The sequence below is a fragment of the Catharus ustulatus genome, chromosome 4 (genome assembly GCF_009819885.2).
Source record: "Catharus ustulatus isolate bCatUst1 chromosome 4, bCatUst1.pri.v2, whole genome shotgun sequence".
NCBI classification, from domain to species: domain Eukaryota; kingdom Metazoa; phylum Chordata; class Aves; order Passeriformes; family Turdidae; genus Catharus; species Catharus ustulatus.
This window is the reverse complement of record NC_046224.1, coordinates 55259447-55280879: the sequence shown is the minus strand read 5'-3', so window position 1 is coordinate 55280879 and position 21433 is coordinate 55259447. Positions and strand designations below refer to the sequence as shown.

Genomic DNA, 21433 nt, shown 5'->3' with positions numbered 1-21433 from the left:
GCAATTTACTGCAATTCCACAATTAGAAAGCAATAGCAAGATGAAAGCAGATAATAATGATCCAAAGAGAATTGCCTTTTTGGAAGAACATCATGGGAAGGACAACAGTTCTGCCCTTGGCCACAGCAGGAGTAACAGAATAGCTGGTTGGAGCCAGAGCAGAGGTATCTGCATAGCCCTTGGGCTGGGATGAACCATAAGGGGCTGCTGAGGAACAAAAGCGAAAACAGGACCAGTATCTGGAGATACTTCATTGGAATACAATGGCTTTGTACAGTCAGCAACTCAGTAATTTTGGAAAGGGTGTACAGTATTCCTTAAGTTACTAAGATTCTATTATAAATTTTGATCAGTTTGTCCAGTTGCCTTCTGAGCCAACACACCAGACATAGCAATTTGTATTACTGAAATGGGAAATCTTTATATTTGGGTGTTCCAGCTGGGAGTTTATTTACCACCCACTGACCAAAAGGCAAATAAAATTGCTTCTGAGATTCATGGGTACATAGAGGCCTAGCCTATTCCCTCCTCCTACCTTATGCCTGTTCCTCTAAAAGCTCTGATTACAGATAGCATTTGGCATTAAAATTATTCCCTGCAGTCCTAGTTCACATTTTCAGATTTTCTTCTTTCAATTATAAAATTGCTGCGTCACAAATATTTTCCCATGGGGATGTGTAGGCAGGACATTTAAGAGAAAAGCCAAACCAGTAAATGTTCTTTTCATCTTGACCTTTCAGGGCAACAAATTTCAAGCAAATTATTTTCAGTTTAGACAAAAATGTGTTAATGGAACAACACAACGAGTAGTTTGATTGAAGTAGTTCATGCTGAGCAAGTAAGAACAGTTAGAACTGTTAAATCACCAGTCAACTACTTCAGCATTTTAAAAGGATAGAAGAAATTTTTGAAGAGGCTTATTACTGAAAGCACAAAAGCCTCAAGAGAAGAATAGCCTTGGATCCTGCTATGGAGCCCTTGATGCTGCTCCCATAAAGCAATGGGAAAGTAGTTGTTTCTAACACTGATTTTTCTCTAATAGCAGAAGCCAGGAATTCTGTTTCTGCTCACCTCCCTTCTTACATGCTACAGTCTCTAGTCCCATGGGAACTGCCTATTGCACATTCTGATGTTAGAATACAGATCTTCATTAAAGAGACTATGAAATGATTGAGTCAACACGAAGCTAAAGCATCAATCTTTATTTATAAAGTAAATTACAAAATAGATAAGGTAAACTTAGTTAATTTTAGCATTTGAAGGTGGCTTTCATTGAATACATAAACACACTGATAAACAGTATTTTTTTTTTACATTGTCTATCTGAGCAACAGAGCAATTTTTACCTTGATTAGTTTAACCTTTGATAGGAGTGTTTTAAAAGATCAAGATCTCCCTAACTTGCAACATCTGTCCTGTTAATTAACTATTTAATAGCTTGTGAGTTAGCTGCAAGCAGCTGCATTGCTTTTGGGCTTTATGAAGGCCAACAACAATTTGAATGGACACTTTCAATTATTTAATGACCAGAGACAGTTAAAGGAACAACTTTGATTAATTCCTACATTTTGTTCTGGTTCTGAACATTCATAAACAGAAGTGGAGGCAACTATGTAGGTGTGATCAATTGTACAAAAAGAACAGATACTTCTTATTGCTGTTAGGAGAATAGCTACAAGAGGCCTGGAGAAGCAGCCAGCAGTGCAAGACTTTATACAATTCTCTTTTTGGGGAAAGGTGGGGGGGCGACATGCTCAGGACATGACTAACTCCTGGCTGGGCTGGGTGTGTGTACATCACATAGAATATTTTCATGTAAGGTAGTTTACAATGTCTGGTTTGGACTGAACTCTAAAGCAGCTCATCATAAATGCTCTTGCATAATCACTTAACCAGCTCTCATCATCCTCCAGATTAAGTTTTCCATCTTCTATCCTCATCTACCTAAGGCAGGATTACAAAAAAAAAAACCAAACCAAACCAAACAAACAAAAAAACCCCCAAAAAAACAAACAAAAAACACCCCCCTTCCCCCAAATAAAAGCCAACCCCAAAAACAAAAAACCAAAAAAACCAAACCAACAAAATTAACACGTAAAAAAAAAAAAAAAAAAAAAAACATCCAACAAACCCCCCACAACATGCACACAATCATATCAGGTAAAATTTTTCATTATTTAAAATACTTAGTCTTAAAAAGCTGGACTTCTTTACTGGCTCAAGAAACTGTACAAATGTATGTGCACTCTTGCTATGGCTGGCACAAGGGCAGGAATACTAAATTCAAACAACCCTCTAACAGTAATGTTCAAATGCTACACCCCTTAAGACCAAACCAAAATAAAAATGCCAAAGTGATTTAGGTGTGTTGCAAATATTCTGAGTTAATCTAAAAATACATTTAATTACAGTGTACAATGACCTGCACACACAGTAACCATATTTAAAAAACAATGACACTTGCCTGACACACAGTACAGAGGAAAACTTCAAAGACCATTTCCTTACCCAAGAGAGAGAAGACAAGAAGCAGGAAAAGAACCCAAGAGCTAATGGCAAGCAGGAGATAAGCTGAGGATCCAGAGCTATTGAATTGGACTGCTGTAGTGTGTAAAATTAAATGAAAAAAAGCTGAAGTGTAAAATTTTGCATGTTAAAAAAACACAGTAAAACCAACTATTGCAACCTTCACATATAGTGCAATCTCAGATGTCACAGCTAGTATAGCTAAACAAAATAATAGATAAAACAAATTTTTTTGTCAGGAACTACTAGTGTCAAAACATTATTCCCTACAAAACTAGATTAAAATCCATCTTCCACCAGGTAAACACACGATTCAGCTCTATAATGAGTATATCCACCAGCTACAATAATATCCAATGAACCAAAGCTGGCAACTCCCATGTAGCTTTAAAAAAAACCAAAACCAACAAAACTCAAAAATCACAAAGGTCACATACAAGACACTAAAAAGCAAGTCCTCACTGGGAATATAATCTATTCATGAGTATTTGCTTCATCACACACTTTTAAATATTTAAGGTCATCCAATACTTGATTTCCACATCTAATTCTCCCTTAATGCACTTATTAAAATAACCTATTTTTCCTCTTCCTGTTAAACACATTACTGACAGTTCAATCAAGCTGAGACTCTTCTGCCTGATTTTATTACTTTGAACAAGGGAGGGAAAAAAACCTCAGATTCCTAACTAGGGGCTTGCTGCCAGCAGTTATTCAAGACCTAGTTGGATTTAAATTACGGATATAAGATGCTATTGAAGTTCAAACATTTAGGAAAAGTAATTTTCAGAATACCTTGAAAGTAAAAATTGCAGTTAATACTGCAAACACAGTAGGACCTCAAGGATAACTCACTGTTATGAAGCAAGACTACTTCAATTTTTACTGCACTTAGATATTTTTAGATCCAAGTGCACTGATAATTAATTACTTATTAGATACTTTAGGCATATTGCTCTGAAAGTAGCTCTATAATCTACTGAGTATACTAACTCATGGACTTAAATTACCTTTTACTTGGTCATTCAGTTACCTAATATGTAACACAAGTGATATAGAAGTCTGGAAAAGCTATGGTGTTTTAGGTCTGATTTCTTTAAAAGAGAATTCATGAAATTAGTTATGAATTTGAGGTGACCAAGTTTTTGCCTAGGAAAATTATCCTATTACATACAAATCCACCTATTCCTGAATGCTTATATTAATTGAATGATAATTGATTTTAGTTTTTTCTTTTTCATTACAAGAAAAAAAAAAAAACTCAAACAAAACAACAAGAAAATCCAGCAATGCATTCTGTCAAAAACCAAAGACAACCTTTTATTTTACTATTGCCCATAAGTGCTACAAGGAAAAATATTGGGACAATGCTATGTAGTCCTTCATCTCTTCTCACGTGGAAAATCTTATAGGTTTAATAGACTATGCATAATGATAGAGCTGTGACTTACCCACAGAATACATGGGCTTCACAGTCTTATGTCTGCAAAGTTTATGGTCACATGTACAGCTATTAAATAATGGATTCTAAATCAAAATAAAGGGGTACTAGCTTAATTTTTCTCTTCTAGCTTTAAAATAATTATCTCTTCTATATGTCATAAAACATGGTCAACAAATATAATCATGTAACAATATAAAAAGTGTTGAGGTCAGAAAAGAGAAGAGTAAAAAGAGCTTTTTTTTATCCCTAGCATCTATGACTGGAATGATTTCAGTTCATTATCAAAAGCCAGAATTGCATTTCTTATTCTAATATTTTAACAAATACAAACAGTTTCTAATCACTAGGTGTTTCAGTCTCTGCTGGACCTCTAATCAGTCTTCGTATTCCCCTCTTCCCGGCAGGACCTTTTGGTTTCGCAAAACTCTGTTTGTAAGCATGTTGTTTTGGATGTACCTCTTCATAAAGAAAGTCAGCAGTTAACTCATCACCATTATCTATTTCAATCTGGCAGAAGAAAAAAAACCATCAAACTCAAAAGTCAAAAAGATTTAGAAACTTTGCTGAAACTCAATACTGTACTAAAACCATATGTGCAATAATGTTCAAAGTCAAGCATGAAACATTCTCCAACTTGTGCCTAATGTCCTGAGAAATCTTGAACAGTTTTCCTGCAACTCCCTATGCTCCCACCAATATTAAGTGTGACTTAAGTATTTTCCTGAAATGTAAGCATGACTAAACAGTACATATGTCAAGGAATATTTTTTGTCCCAAGTTTTGGCACAGTGTACCGGTTAATACTAACTAGGAGAACACATTCCATGTGAAACTAGTGCTTATTTACTCATTTGAAGTATTTACACATTTTAAGAATCAAAATTGTTCACCATGACATGTTTTAAACACTACTTGTATAAGTAATGTGCATACATATTGTTATCTCTTGAGAAAGAGGAGAAGTATAAAGAAGCTTGTATTACTGACACTCAGCAAGTATTCAAGTGCTTAGCAAGGAAAAACTAAAATAATGAACAAAATGGAGGGGAGTGTTTTAGTTTTCAAAATCTAGATGTATTAAACCAAAAAGTATAAGAAAACAGTGTTCTCAAGCCAAACTCCACTGTTTTAAATTGCAAGAATTTTGAATTCAGAGAAATGTTATGGCCTTGCTCTGCTGAGCATTCAGCACTTCATGCCCTGCCAACCGTAACACTTGACAGACTTGCCAGCCCCAGTTTTGCTGTTACAAGTACCTGCTCAGAAACTGCTGTCTGTAGGAATTTTCAGGAGTCACATGGTACTTTAATTTTGTTGTAGAAAGGCAATTTCAGAAAAATAATTACATACAAATACACATAGCAAAAATCTAGTTAATTCTTGTCATTCAGTAAAAATTGGTAAGTATTAACTCTGCTATTTTTAGGGGAAACAATCTCCACAGAAACTAAGCTTCCACAAAAGTATTAAAAAAGTAACTGTAGGTCACAAATGGACTACTTCTGTGATCTCTGCTCAGCAGGTGAGAAGCAACTTTTTGCATTGAAGTGAAATCTCTACAGTGTGAAAAGATCAGCTTACTTGCAAATGCTTGTTTGCCCCATCAAGGACTCCTAAGATAGCAGTTTTAATTTTCAGAACTCCAGCTGAAATTATTTTGAAAATCCCTACATAACCTTGGTTTCAAAGGAATTTAGTATTTAACAACAGCAATGTGTTGTGGTCCAAAATACTACACAACTTTGAGTAAGAAATCATGCTAATTCTATAAAGTCCTTCAAAGTACTCTCAAATACTTCCTTGATGCAGGAGGATATATTTGTTCAGGATAAGTGTAGAAATTATGAAACAGAGTAAAACTTCCATGACTTAACTTTGTATCTCTAGCTCCACCAACAATTATTTCCCGTTCAGAACAAGCTAAGTTACACAACACCTCTCACAGTTTAGACAGGGTGGTGACAGAGACAGTTATAATTTTCCATTAAGAAAGGAAGACAGAGATAGAGAAAATACCCACGCATCCACTGTACTCACCTTTCTGACTATCTGCATCCACAACTGTGTTTCTACAATTTCTAATAGTGGACTTTTGCAACTAGAGTAGAGCATTCGTTCTCGTATACTACAGGTATATCCTGGCATAGAGTAGATGAAAACTGCAGGAAAAGAAAACAACAACACAAATCAGACCATAAATACTCTCCATCAAAAGCTGTATCATAAAACCATTTATAGCAGAGTGGCAATGGAAATAAACTATGCAATCTGAAAGCAAAATATGTAGTGTCGTTCTGGAGCTTCTTTGCTTTGGCTAGTGTTTCATTTCAAACAGGGGATAAGAGAATGGCTGGTATCTGTATGTTTTCACATTTATGGGTATTCATAATCAAAAGGGATAGCTCACTACTTTACAAACATGAGGGCTCTCCTTCACAAGTTAACAGTTTCACAACCAAATGACTCCGAAATTTATGATCATGCTGACACATCCTTCTCTCTGACTCAAAATCCCTAAGGAATTTGAAACAAGCCAGTGAAGTTTCATATTGAGAAATTTTCTCATACTTATGGATTCCAAATAGTCTCCTTCATGTGTGTGCTTATACAGGAAAAAGTGGTAACGCGCAGCATCCTTTGGAACTCTTTTTGGCAAGTCCTTAAGTTCAGTATCAAGTGTGTTGGCCAAAATAATAGTTTCATTTTTCATATCAATTTGCTGTAAACAAAGCAAATATGAATATATTTAATGCACAAAAAAACCCAGAGAACATGACAGGATAGAAAAAAGTTAGAATTAATCTAATTCAAAATGGTAATTTATCAGCATATTACATTAACACACATTGCTTAATATGTAGGTAATCTATTTTATATGCATTATTAAATAATAGTTAAAATATTTTATACTTACCAGTTGTACATAATTGAGTTTCTTATTTTTCAGTTTCTCCAGAGCCTGAATAGCGTCTTTAGCAATGGGGAATGCTACTCCTTGCAGTGTTTGATGCTTGGTATCTACACCAACATCTGCCTGTACCTGGAATACAAGTCAGCAGAGATGTTAAAAGAAACCTCTGCAGGCATTCATTTGGTTTCGTACAATGACTAACAATGCATTCCAGATGGTTACACATAGAGTTAGCAGTAGCTGTTCCAAAAATAAAGTACCCCAAGAAATCATCCCCATATACAAAATATTTGCATTTTTTAATTTACAGGTCATGTTTGTTTACAAGTGTGCAAAGTTTCTTATCTCTGAAATAGCTCTGCTTAGCAGAGCAACAAAATCATCAGAGGGAAAACTGGTTCAAGTGTCAGTGAAGAAGATCTAAGTTAAAATCTGGTATAGAGACCAGGAAGAAAAATTTTGAACTGAAAATATTCCTTACAAACTTTGTTATAGCTTGAAAAATTTTAGATCAAAACAAAGACATGATTTCTAGGGAGTCAAAAATTTTGAAGGAAGAGAGAAATTATGAGACAAAGTGATCTTCTCAAAGGAAAAGTAAAGCTACTACTCTCCCTCCTGCATCAACCTACCCCTGCAAAAAGCCTATACCAAAACCAAAGCAAACAAACCAAAATAAACAAAATCCTCATTTCTTATTTCTAGAAGATCTAGTACAAAGTTAAAAAAAAATCCAGGACAAGCTAGACAATTGTTCATAATCCAGTTATATTAGTGTCAAATTATTTGAGAGAATAGTTATTTTAAAGCTGATGTTCAAGATTTATGTTCATCTTCATATTCATTCAGTTTCTCTCAAAATGAGCTCTGGTCTCCAGTCTTCTTCGGTCTTAGTTTATTGTTTAAGTACTGAATTTTGAATATATTCACTTCCTTTCAAAGTTTCACAATTACCTTTAACATTGGTTATGAAATTGCAAAAGTCAAAAAAGTGTACCAAACAGGTAAAAGTACGGGCCTCAGATCTATCAACTAGAAGATGTGCCGCTTTATTAAAAAGAGATGCTAATAAAATATGAAACAAACTGATAAAAAAATTAAAAGCAAACACTTGTGGCAACACTTCCTTAAACATTTTAAAGAACAGCTTGTCAGCAACAAGGAAAGAGGAAAAGAAAGCAGTTGGAGAGCTTACTTTGCAGAAAGATTGACAAATTTATGAACTAGGTTGTATAAAACATGTTTTGCAAAGTATGTATCTGCATAAGTCTGACTGACAAATGTAGAATAGGCATCACAAAAATAATAAACCATAATAAAATACCATGCTCTAGAAACCATATTAAAATACAGGTAGAAAATAAGTACTCCAAACTTAAAAACAAGATGTGAAGTGTGGAGATAGACGAGGCAAGAGAGTAACCCAGCGTAACTCCAGATATAAGGAAATGAAAAGAACTACCTGAGTCATTTAAGAATATTTAAGAGCTAAGATTTAGTTAATAATGGATGCTGAGTGCTGGATAAAATGGCAGATGAAATTTCCTGTGAATAAATGTAAATGTACACAGGAGGAAAAAAAATCCCTCTTTTTACTTGTATGGTGATGGGGTTGAGCTGGCTACTACCATTCAGGAGCAAGACCTTGCATGTCATTCTGACTAAATCTGAAAATAACCCCAAGCAAAAGAAAAAAACCCCGAACACTCCCCACCCACAAATGAAACATTATAAATTGTTAGGAAAAAGAGTAGAGAACAGAACACATTATTACGCACTGTAGATATCAGTAACATGCCTGCATCTCGAATACCACATGCAGATCTGGCTTCCCCATCCCTCCATCTCATAAATTATATAGCAGAACTGGAAAAACTGCAGAGAAAAGCAAAAGGATCAGAAGTATGGAGTGTCTTCTTTAGGAAGAAGAGCTACCCAGATTAGGACTCGTCAGTCTGGAAGAGATAACTGATAAGGAATACAACAGAGGTCCATGGATACAGAATCGTGAGACAGCTGGGGTTGGAAGGGTCCTTTAAAGATGATCTAGTCCAACCCCTCTGCAGTAAGCAGCAACATCTTCAAATAGATCAGGTAGCTCAGCCCCATCCAACCTGACCTTGAATGCTTCTAGGGATGAGACATCTAACACTTCTCTCAGCCATCTCTTCCAGTACCTCATCACGCTCATCATAAAACAAATTCTTGCTCATATCTAATCTGAACCTACCCTGTTTTAGTTTAAAACCATTCCACCTTGTTCTATTGCAACAGGCCCTGCTAAAAAATCTGTCCCCTTATTTTTTATAAGTCCCCTTTAAGTACTGAAAGGCCACTAAGATTTCCCTGAAGCCTTCTATGCTCCAGGCTGAATGACAGCTTTCAGCCTTTTCTCACAAGGAGTATGTTCCAGCCCTATGATCATTTTCATGGTCCCCTCTTGGACCCACTCTAACAGGTCCCTGTCTTTCCTGTGCAGAGTACCCCAGAGCTGGATGCAGTGTTCCAGGTGGGATCTCACCAGAGCAGAGCAGAGGGAGAGGATTACCACTCTGTACCTGCTGGCCCCACTGCTTTTGATGCAGCCCAGGATATGGCTGGCATTCTGGGATACAGAGGGCTTTATCTAAGCGGAGGAGGAATCTGAGGATAGACTGAATGACTCTTCTTTGCCTTTGCCACACTATCTGTAGGGTATAAGAATAAACTAGAGATTCTAGAGAACAGTCAGTGGTTCTTCACATAGTATTTTGTTAAGCTATGGAATATGCTGCCACGGGACCTGTGGACTACAAAACCCTTTATGTGGATTTACAGAAATTACAAGACTAGATGATGGATGAAAAACCATTAAGAAGAATTATATAGTAAGATGTCATCTTTTGTGCAGGAAGATCCCTACCTGCAAATGTTGAGGCAACAGAAGAGCATTTAAGGTAATTATGGCCTTCTTGCCCTTCTCCTACATCTTCCCTAGATTTCTGCTGTTTTTTCAAGGACTTGACAACAGACAAAGTGATCCTTTGATCTGGCCCAGTAAAATATTTCTTAGGTTAATTATGAAAGAATATACATATGGAAAACTTACTAAAATCAGAAAGTTTTACATTTTCTAAGTCTAATTATAGGCTTTGTAATGGTGGAAATAATGAAGAGAAAAATAATGTTAAGTTAATGTATTGTGAGATGTTTCAAACAAAGCCAAAATGGCAGCAATATACAATTTATGTGTCTCTGAAAAGCAAAGGTATTGCTATTGAAATTTCAGAACACATAAAGACTTAATTCTGCTTGAATCAGCTTCTACCTACACTACTACCAGAAGCGATCACCAATCCCACAGAAGTTTTACATTCATTACTCATCATTCATCATCATGGGTTTCTTTTAAAGCTGATGAAGCAAAATGCAGTATTTAATGATGGTGAATGTATTTCTGCATTGACTTGTTAAAATCAGACATGAAAACGAACAAAAGACACCACTGGGGGAAAAAAGTCAATAAACAACAAAGTTGCAGCAAAAGCACAGTAGAGTGAAAACGTAAGAGAAGATACACAGTTGTATTTAACACAATGGCTGCCTGATATCCAGCTGCAGAAATAAATCATACTTCAAACACATGCACCACAGTTCTAACATACAAGTCTAAAGAACAAATAAGTTCAGCACATGACCTGTGTTAATAAATAGTGTTCAAATAAAGCAAAAAGTGATGAAAAGAATCTTCTGAAACTTTTCAGTCACTAGCTAGCTGACAATTATCTTTTTTTTGGTTAAAGACATTTGATAGGGATTTTTCTAAAAAATATTTGTAGCCTAAGCAAATCAGTCTCTTAAAGTGATCAGCTATTTTGTTTGGATTTCTGTTTTATTATTACTGGAAGACTCTTCTCTTCCTCTCAGTCTTAGACAAGTGCACTGGTATCAGAAACTATGTACCTTTCCTGTAAGAACAAGGTTGCTGAAATACTCCTGGCAATCACTCACTGCAATAATTGCTATTCTGTGTTTTCTCTACAATTTCTGCCACCATGGGAAATGCATAGGGGCAATCACATGTGACAATGACTGAGGTTGGAAGACCTCTCCATAGGTCACCTTGTCCAACAACACTGTTCAGTCAGGGCCACCCTAGAGCTAGCTGCCCATTTCTCTGTCCAAACAGAATATTTTGAATATCTGCAGGATGAAGACCCTGTAACTTCCAGTGCCAGTGCCTGGTCACCCCTCCCAAAGAAGCACATCCAGTGATACTAAAAGCTGGAGTTGTAACAATTAAGCTCTGCAGTTGCCAGGCCTCTGATTCAGACACTAGGCTTTTCATATGCCATGAGATCACTCATGCCACTCCAGCCATCATCATCCTGCAGTTTCAACCCATTGAGAAGTACATTTACATGCTCATCCACTCACACTTTCTGAAACTTCCCATTTTCTCTTCTGCCTTTTTTTACCCTGGAAAGACATTTTCCTACAATACATTTGGAACTCTGTACCATTTCCCACACATGCTTGAAGACATTCTAGGTACCTCATTAATCTTAATTTGTCGAAGTTCCTCTTCTGCCGCCGTCAAAGGTGCAGGGGAGGATTGTGATATCAAATATTTTTTATATCCACTCAGTGAAACATCATCCTGAAAGTACGATATCAATAGTTATCAGCTTTTTTTTAGACTAGAACTTTTCTTCAAAGATTTTCTATGGAGGATTGCAAAAAGTAGTTGCCTTCCATACAGCTATGGTCATTTCATTTGAATATTCCAATATTCTGTTATGTCTTGTTTCAGAAGCCCAGAGGTATCCAGATTAATACATGTGAATTAGCTCATGGGACCATAATAGGGTTCCACCAGAATAGCACCAAACCATCCTTAGGTTTAACAAAATAAAGACAAAGTTACCCACTGGATACGGATGATCAAGATTCTGAGTGAGATCAGCAACTTGAACACCTTGAAGAAGTTGTGATATTCACACAGATGAACATTAAAGGCCAGCAACAATTAAGAAGTTTATAAAGACAACAAAACCAGCAATTTAGATATATAATATAAAAGTTGTAACATAATGAGCCTGGAAAAAGTGAGTTATAGCAATGTCATCTTTCCTGTGCCCCAGGCCCATTCTGAAATAACAGTAAGACAGCTGTAATGCTTCTTCCTCAAAACTGATACAGAAGCTCAGACTTGTAGGGCTAGACACAAATTCCACATATTACATAGACTGCTAATGGTTTGGTGCAAGTGGCGGTGAGAGACTGGTTATTGAACAGACAAGAAAAAAATAACAGGACCTCCACCAATAAACTCTCTTAGCAATACAGCCTCTCCAGAGAAGTTTATTTACATGTTTGTAATGAAACCTTCATGATGGTTAATGATAAATACAATGAATTATTTATTCAGTAAGTAAAAGAATTATTCATTTCCTGTCCACCACAACAGTCCATTTCTCTCTCGCAGCTTTTTTCCCCACTACAATATCCTGCATTGTTCCCCAAACCTCCTACTCCTTCCACTGCATTAGAGGACTCATGCTCATGCAGTGAGATTAAGAGAGATGCCTATTATTCTTAGGTTATTTAGTTTCCAGAACCATTTGAAAAAAGGACTTCTAAGACTGATGATGTTAACTATACCTATTACTTGTTCAAATGAGCTTAAATACTCTTTAACACTGGAATAATACCCATAGCTTTTAACTCTTTTTTTTCTTAAACCAAAAAGACCATAAACAGTCCACATTAATACCAATAGCATCAGCTACTATATTCAGTATTTAAAGTCAGTGTCCTGATATTGAAAAGAAAAACATACCTGTACTGTGCCAAATACTTCATCCTTAATATGGCCACCTCCAAATTCTTTCTTAAGCGTTGCTCGGGTTGCTGCATACAACATTTTTTGCCGAACCTAGCATATAATAAAACAGTAGCTTTTTGGTTTGGTTCTTTTTAAAAATGTTGCTGTACACAGACAATCTAACATGTTGGTGCACCAAGTCCATTAAAAACATCTTTCTTGAAGAAGTATTTTAAGTGTTGAAATTGCACTATAAACTTGTAGAGCTCTGAATCATGATACTTACTCATACTATTAAACTCACAACATCATGATATTATATATTATTATCAAAGTAACTTCAAAACTGAATTGCAGCCTTAGTTGGAGTATGAGGTTTTTTAAAATGGGAAAAAAAAAATCAACAATCTTTACTAATTTTAAATGGGAAAAACCCACAATTGTTTGAATCTTTTGTCACCTGGTCTGTGTACTGATGGATACAACAGACAGCAAAAAAGCAGACTAGAAATAACTCTTTATTACTTTTGATTTGATAGTGACTCCAGATAATTACGGCTCATCTACAGAGTGGAAAAACCATGTTTGTTCCCTATTAACCTGTGTCTAACGTAGTCACTTACTCCTCTCTCAGCAGTTCCACCTTTCCACTTTATTTCACCATCATATTATCATCTTCACAATACTTCAGTTTTTCAATCATCTCTACGCACATCAACTTTTGGTGTCTTATTATTTCCTAACTGTTAGTGAAAGCAGTAGGAATATTGGAACAGCTTTGCTTTTTGCCTTCCCTTATCTCACATTCCCAGTATCCTAGTGTCTCATAGAAATCCTTAATTCTAACCTCAGTCCTCTCCCATGCTCTCAAACCACTAAGAAGCAGTGTATTCTGTGGCACACCACATATCCACAAGCATCAGCTGGGCAGCCAGCAAGCCAAACAAAATAAACAGCTTGAGCTCACACTATAATCCTTCTCTATATGAGCACCCATTAAGACTTCTGTCCTATATCTTTCCATAAATTTTTCTCAAGTACTGACATTAAGACAGGGAAAAAAACCTGTGTCCACCAGTCAGGCTAAAAATACATTGGATCAGCTGTACTCCATCTAGATCTACCAATTTGCTCTTTAATCATCTTAAAGAAACATTTTCCTAGTTTTCTTCTGGGAATGTAGGGGGAGGTTGGGGAATGTTTAATTCCTCAAATCCTTTTCCTTCATATCTTGGATCCAGACCAAATGGTACTCTTGAAAAATCATTGACATGAAGACTCTGATGATTGTTACTTACAGGAGAGTGATCAGGTGACCATGCAATGAAGATCCATTCATATCCTTGAGCATTCTGAGAATCTAATCTGTATAATATATAACATGGTTGCTTGTCTTCAAGAAGGGGAAGGACAAAGGAATCATAATCTTTTTCCCATGATCCAACTGGCCGTCTAGAGGATCCCACAACAAGCTGCTCTAAAACAAATAACCAAACCTACAGGTTAGCAACAATACAGTTAATACTGTCCATCCAAAATAATAATTACAGTAAGAAACTAACTGGACGCTTAATCGTTCATAATTATGCCCAGAAGAATGGAAGACAAGAACAGTGAGTATAAAAGTGGGCAAATTCCTACAAAAACTATGTTCAAACCTTAACTTACTTTAATCAAAATACTGATAGCTGAGTAATGACATGCTGGTTGTTATCAACTTCTTTGATCTGAAGTGATACTACTGATGTTAGCTTTTAGCATAACATACATGGAATGGAAATAAGAACTGTTTTCTAACAGTTTATTTTTTAATTGTGAATGCTTAGGTATAAATAAGGTAAGAGTAAACTTTCAAAATTTAGAATTATAAATACTGATGCTCTTGGTATAACACATTAGTGTTTGCACCCATTGTAAGGAATCAATAACCCAGTTATACAGTGAAAAGAGTTTGGAATGAATGTGCTTGCACTAATCACTGACTTGACTGTGTAAGTAGATAAACCTCTTTCTAATATAGCTTCATAGCTATGCTCTCTTTAAATTACTGAAGTTGTTTATTATGTATAATTGGCTTAAGTCTGTACAGAATACTTCAATGGTATTTAATTATGTGAACAGCTGTAGCAACAAGATTTTTCTCTTATTCATACATCACATCTCAGTTTCCAAAGGAAAGTATTAGCATACTGTCTTACAAAACATTTATCAGCTTCCCAAGAAATACTAGCCTGCACAAGTGGAATAGAAATACCTTGTTTAAATGGGATCCTGCACCTGTTTGAGACCATCCCATCATAGTAGCAAGTATACACATCGCCTTTTGATAGTCTAGGGCTTAACTTATAAAATATCAGACGAAAGTACAATAGCAGATGAATGCCTCTACAGCAAAACTTCAAGCAAAGCATTGTACCACAGTAACTCACAGTAAGCTCAGGGCAAGGGTGTTTGGCCTTTCTTTGAATTAGACACAAAGTACCTGAAGTTGTACACCTAAACCAAGATTATTCAGAATGTACTCACTAATTCTGAACTCTAGGTGGATTTATACCCACTTGAATTTAAGATACAGCCAGAGGAACTTTGCTGCCCAGCAGCAAATCTCTTCTCTTATTAACTCAGATTAGCAAAACACGATTTGACTATTATCTGTTGGCTATTATCTGTTACTTAAAGCTCCTAAAGACAGATGAGGCAACTGCCCTTCTTCCAGCACACTGGGAGTTTTACAGGTTTCTTTTTGAACTGCGGAAAATACTATCAAAGATTGGCTTCTGCTTCTTACAGAGATGCAATGCAAATACCCATAGCCATATATGTGTGTATGCACATGTATACAAACACACAAAAATGAAAAAACGGGAACTGAAAAAATAGAGAAAGTATTCAATTTGTATCTTATTCCTAGGCTTCACTTCATATTATAAAGTAGCACATACACAAAAGCATATTGCTTTGCCTTGCTTAACAGGACAAAAAACCCCAAAACAATGGTTTGTCAGCATTTACCTTGTTCTACAGAGACTATCACAAAGTCCTGCCTGTAATCTTACTATTCCCACTGCCTTAAAGAAAGCTATATTAAAATACCAGAAGACTTCCTAAGAAAAGCAAACACAAAGAAGGTAAAAATAGGTTATTTACCTAACAATAAAAGTGTGTCTGTGTATGTATGTACGTGTAGCTTTCTCCAGCTAACAGATTTTTAGTGTACTGTAAATGAATGAAGTCTAGAACAAACTTCTAAGTGGACAACTGACATACTTGAAGGAAATATCTTATACAACCAACCAACATTGCTATTAAAGAAAATTATATATTCTGTCTTTCAATGTTTGCAGCCTATATCCCTTGCCAAGAAGTTCAAAAATCACAGTCAAGTTCTGATCGAAATTATGTGATTTTCTATTTATACATATATGTTGAGATTTAAGAGAGAGTTTTACCTTTGAAAATTTAAGTAAAGTTACAGATTTATAAAAATATTTCCTGTGTAACCAGATTACTATTTAAACATCTGCTTTAGCAAGACTTTCTACATACAGCACTTTTATACTGATACATGCTGGTTAAAATTTACAATTCTACATCTAACATGACTGGTTATTGTGTAAGACTAGCTCTCTCTCTAGTGAAAGGAACCAGAGTGTCCAAATGCTACACAGGTGTGGAAATTTTAATTTCCTCTACTCTTTCTTTAATGAGAGATAAGAATAAGCTTATTTGTACTATCCATATGAAATACACAGCAGTTCTTGGTAAAATATGAAATTACATTTGGGAGGAAAATTCAAATGCAAAAAGACAATAGTATTGCAGTAAAAAAGCTTAGGATCAACAAAATTTAAATTTTACCTTCAATATATATGAAAAACCTTAGTAATATTAAGTTTAGCAGAGTTATGGTTTTAAATTGTACATGTATGTCATTGAAACAACTAAGAAAACATCCAAAAGAACCAGAAAAAAAAATTCTACTAACCATTGTCAATTATTATTTTTAAAAGCCTGTATTGTCCATTTCTGGCTCCAACAAAGATGTCTTTAACACTTCCACTAGCTGAAAAAGAGAAAATAAAAGTAATCAAATTAACACATTTCACTTCCCTAGGACAAAGAATATTCATGAGGGTAAGAACAACACTGGAAAAATGTACAACTGGCCCTTTTTCTACGAAGTTGGACAGAAAAACGAACCCAGGAGTGATGCTGCTGCTATGCTGCGCACTGTTCCAACCATCAGCATGCCACACAAAGATGAAAGGCAACATTACAAAACAGCCCTGCTTTCTAGCATACCAAATGATTTTCAACATTGTGAAAATTAAAGGTGACATCATATCATCAATCTCATGTTTCAGAGTTAACACAGCAACACAATAAAATATGACGCATCTCAAATTACAACAGCTTCACAAAGTCTGCAGGCTTAGTACAAACTTTCAGACAGAAACTTTACGTCTGCCAGGAAAATGTTAGAGCTTGTCTGGCAAAAGTGATGGCCTTTCCTGAGAACGTCTCTCTGCAGAGTACCAGTGAAAGCTGCCACTCATTGCTCATCTTTCCTACTGCCTTATCTCCTTCTATGGTTGACTACATTGTTCAAGCCCCAGCCTACTGTAACAGGATAGCTTGATAGTGAATCTACAAAGTAACAAAAATATTTTTACATGTTTGTAAATTGCATTGACGTGATACCAACCAACATGACAGATTCACTTCCCTAAGCACACTGAAGAATTGTTCTTGACTTGCATGGAGGCCATTCTTATCTCAACCGCTCTGCTAAATAATCCGAGCGCAAATCAGTTTAATTATACCAGAGACAGAGGGTTGTAAGGATTTGCTGAAAAACATTTATTGTAAGCTGGTCCTTTAAGTAATCCCATAGGATAGAGCATAGCACCAGCAAACCAAACATCAAACCAGGAAACAAATAAAATGGATTATTTATAGTCAGGTTTAGGCCAAGTGAACAGATGGTATCCAGCAATGTTATTGCCCATACTTAAACATTTTACACTTATGTTCATCCAAGTGATGCCAGGTCCATTCTGAGAATCCAAACTGGCATGTTAAACAAACTGAACTGTAGTGGTTACCAGTTCCATCCCAGTTTCATCCCAGCTGTCATGGTCTCACTAAGCAGTGCAGACCCTCACAGTAATTTGCTGTCAGCTTTTCTAATCATGGTCATTTTTCTAATCTGGTCTTCACTATTCCATTGAGCAACCAAACATGGTGCCATTTTCTAGACTTTTTGTTACCCCAGAACATTCTTTATCCTTTTCTTTCTTATTATCCTTTTGTTCCTTATTCTCTCATTGCAACACTACACACCAAAACAAGATCGGAATACAGTCATCTCTACATAAATTCCAGAACTGTGACAGTTTCCTGAAAAAAATATTTTGAGACACTTGTGAAACCAGCTCACCATCAAGTGTTCTATGGGGTTTTTTCATCATGACGGTTTTCAAATTCACAACAGTGATATTATTTTCTCTTTAAACTTTCTGCATAGCAGAGGGCCACAGAATCAAAATCTGGGCTTATTTCATAAATACTTTTGCAGGGAATACTATTTTAAAATTATTTAGAAGACTGTAGACCCATTCAATTGTATTTCCCCCCAGTTACTGCATTCTGTGACTTCCTATGGTATTTATCTGCACTGGCCTGTTTTAAAAGTCCAGTCCTTTCAGCAACTGCCTGGTGCGTATCACTGTGCCCATGACTTCATTTCTGTTTCCAGAAAAAAGCAGTCCATGCTGCCAAATCATGTAATTGTTTATGAGTGACAGTAGTCTGTTTGTAGCTAAAGCCAGCAATGGCACAAGTAGAGCTATTCCTCTTCCAAATTGCAGAGGCTGATGCTTTGCTGCAAGCAAGACTCCCTATTAGTCCCTGCTGAGGCAGGTTCCCGAAGGAAAGCTGCCGAGTACTCTACAGCTCTCCTCAGAGGACGAACGATTCTCAGACACGAAGCAGAGCTGCAGAAGAGGCTCAGCCACTCTTTTGCTTACAATAAGCAAGCAACAGAGTATTCTTCTGCTCCTCCCCGCCAGCATCGCCAGGAGAACAAGCGCTTATGAGTTACTAACAGGTTTCCCCAGATTGGGAAAAAAACAACCCCAACAAACTATTCCAGGTGCACCTCTAGCCTGAGAATGGTTGAAGAATTTAAAACAAGACGCTGCAGAAAAGACCAAAGATTGGCATGCTAAAGAAGGAAAAGAAGAGAGGGAAAAGGGCGCAAACCACACGCAGCCAATGGACAAAAAAGGGAACAGAAGAGCAGCTAAGGGCTGCCGTGGCTGGGACAAAAGTCACCTTCAACAATAAATATCTGAGTGCAGGCAAAGTACACGGTAGTAGTCACCGAACACGCAGATTGCAGAAATCCAGACAGTAAAACCTGACCCTTCCATAATCCTGCAATATAATCCCTGCTTAGCAATTCTGTGATTCAGGCGAACCCGCTAATACTGCGAAACAATACGCCGTCTCCTAATTGCTCCTCGCACCCTCCAAGGCCTGGAAACATTGGGAAAAAAATGTTCCCACATAGTTTTCCCCTTTGTGGCCTCCAGTGAAGGGTTTTATAGTGACTCTCGTACGCCAAGGCTCCTCTTCTCCCCACGGCTCTCGCTCCAGGGCATCGGCAGCGACCCCCGGCATTTCCCGTGCTGTCCAACCCATCCCAAACCCGCTACGGCAACCCCGAGCAGGCGACAGCTCCGACTGGAAAACCTGCACTGGGGGAGCTACCTGAGCCCAGGCGGCCCTGCCCGCCATTCATGGGGCTCTGCAGCGAGCCCTTTCCTGGGGCAGCCTCCCTGTCTCTCCGGGGCGGACAGGCGCGGTTCGCTGGGCCGACAAACCCCGCAGCCTTCGCCCGACTCGGAACGCAGCTATGGGTTCGAGGAGCCGTGGCCGCAGGGGACGGAACCAGCAGCAGCTCTCTCGCCAGCCCGAGGCGCAAAGGACGGGCTCCTCCAGCAACAAAGAACGAGCGCAGTAGTGGGAGAAATCCCGCCGGGAACAGCCCGTTGAGCGCCCGCCGCGGCCGCCTGCCCCCGCGCCGCGCCCCGACCCGCGGGGAAAGGCGCTCCGCCCGCCTCCCGCCCGGCTGGCACGGCCACCGCGAGACAGCGCCGGCTGTCAGCGGGAGCTGCGGCCACCGTGGGTACCTTGGATGCCGGTCTGGTGGGACATGTCGCACCGCGCCCGGGCACCACCGCCGCCACCACCGCCTCCTCCTCCTCCTCTCCGCCCGCCCGGCACGGCCCGGCCCGGCCCGGCCGCGCGCACGTGACGCGCCGCCGCCACTCAGCGGCCGCGAGGGAGCGCCGCGCCTTCCGGGCCCGCCGGCCGGGCCGGGCCGGGGGCTGCGGGCAGAGACCGCCCCTGCCGGCACCGCCCTGCCCCGCGCCGCCCTGCCCCGCGCCCGCTCCCCCTGCGCCGCCTCTCGGTGCTCCGGAGCCGCGACGGGCCGCAGCCCTCTCCTCTCCCTTCCTCTCCTTTCTGTCCCCCCCTTCATCTGCTGTCCCCGAGCCTGCAGCGCGGACATCCCTGCGCAAAGCCTGTGACAATCCTGCCTGGCAGGGAGGGACGTGTGCCCGCAGCCCGGCTGCTTGTTAACCGAAGTTCTGAAAAGTACCTGAGGTGAATTTAGTTGGTCTCTAGGAGCCCGTGGTGGAGACCTGTGGTTCTGGCTTGGGGCAGCACAGAAGGAGCCATCAGGTGTGAGTGACAGCAGGTGGCATGTATATACTGTACATTTCGGATTAAACAGTCCCTGACAAAGAGCCCACAAGTCAGGGCACAGGGCCCAGACTCAGGGCTCGCTCAGTTCAGGCCCTTGCCCCTGACAAGGCAGTCTTTCTCTGTTAATTTTGCAGTATTTGGTACGTGATGGCACTGCATCAACAGAAACAGTGAAGATTTCTTCTCTTTCAGTATGGATCTGGTGGTTGAGCCGCTCATCTGCCTCGGCAGGGCATGGATCCAGGCTGAGAAAGGGTGGATCTGCTTCTCAGGGCCCTATCCACATGGCCAAAGGCTTCTTTATGCCTTTTCAGACTGTGTTGGTACAGTTTCCTTCAGCTTTTTCTGTCAAAGTTTCCAGTGAAGAAACTTTGAAAGAAAAAGCATCATGACTTTAAGCATGCTCTGAAGGTCGATTGGCTTTTGCTAGCTCTTTTTCAGGCTCGTCTCTCTATGGGTTGAGAAGCACCATCCTCCTAATAATAAAAAGATGGGTACTGTAGCTTCTTTAAAAGTCACTTCATTGTCATATCGTCAGCATTTTTATTCTGTGCTGTGGTCTAGATTATGGCTTCACAGATAAAATGTGCATGCTGTAGGCATTGATGGTGATGATTCCTTCAGGTTCCTGGGAGCTAGCAGGTTTTTGAGGTGCCATTCAGCTAGAGAACACAAGAAGTGCTGTAAGAGGGCATATCAAATATCCAACCCACTGGACCGGGCAAGAATTGGAAAGTAAGGCGAGTGCACTGTAATCCTTCCTTGCCTGGTTCATCTTCCCAGCCTCCAGCCTGCTGCAGCTCAGGAATTTCTGAAGTCAACTGTGTTGATAAATGGGGGTTCCTGTGCTTTGTCAGATCCCCAGTTTAAAGAACGTGTGGGATTTAGTGTCCTATTTGGGAAATGTGAAACAGCGCTGTAACTGTTATGTGAACTGTGCTATGTAATGCTAGTCCAGCAAATACAAAGTCGC

At 38.7% G+C, this 21433-nt stretch overlaps 1 protein-coding gene across 2 annotated transcripts; it reads right to left on the bottom strand.

Moving 5' to 3' along the window:
* Positions 1-2632: 2632 nt before the first annotated feature.
* TWF1 (twinfilin actin binding protein 1) lies at positions 2633-19969 on the bottom strand. 2 transcript variants are annotated; one of them, XM_033058977.1, is made up of 9 exons: positions 19884-19969; positions 16673-16750; positions 13986-14164; positions 12703-12798; positions 11416-11520; positions 6885-7010; positions 6539-6689; positions 6008-6129; positions 2633-4477 (listed from the first exon to the last, which is right to left on the bottom strand). In XM_033058977.1, the coding sequence occupies exons 1-9, from the start codon at positions 19906-19908 to the stop codon at positions 4307-4309; spliced, it is 1053 nt and encodes a 350-aa protein (XP_032914868.1). In that variant the 5' UTR covers positions 19909-19969; the 3' UTR covers positions 2633-4306. The 2 variants fall into 2 exon arrangements, with proteins under 2 accessions (XP_032914868.1, XP_032914869.1); XM_033058978.1 differs by lacking the exon at positions 19884-19969 and having other exon boundaries at positions 13986-14159; positions 16673-16752.
* Positions 19970-21433: the final 1464 nt, after the last annotated feature.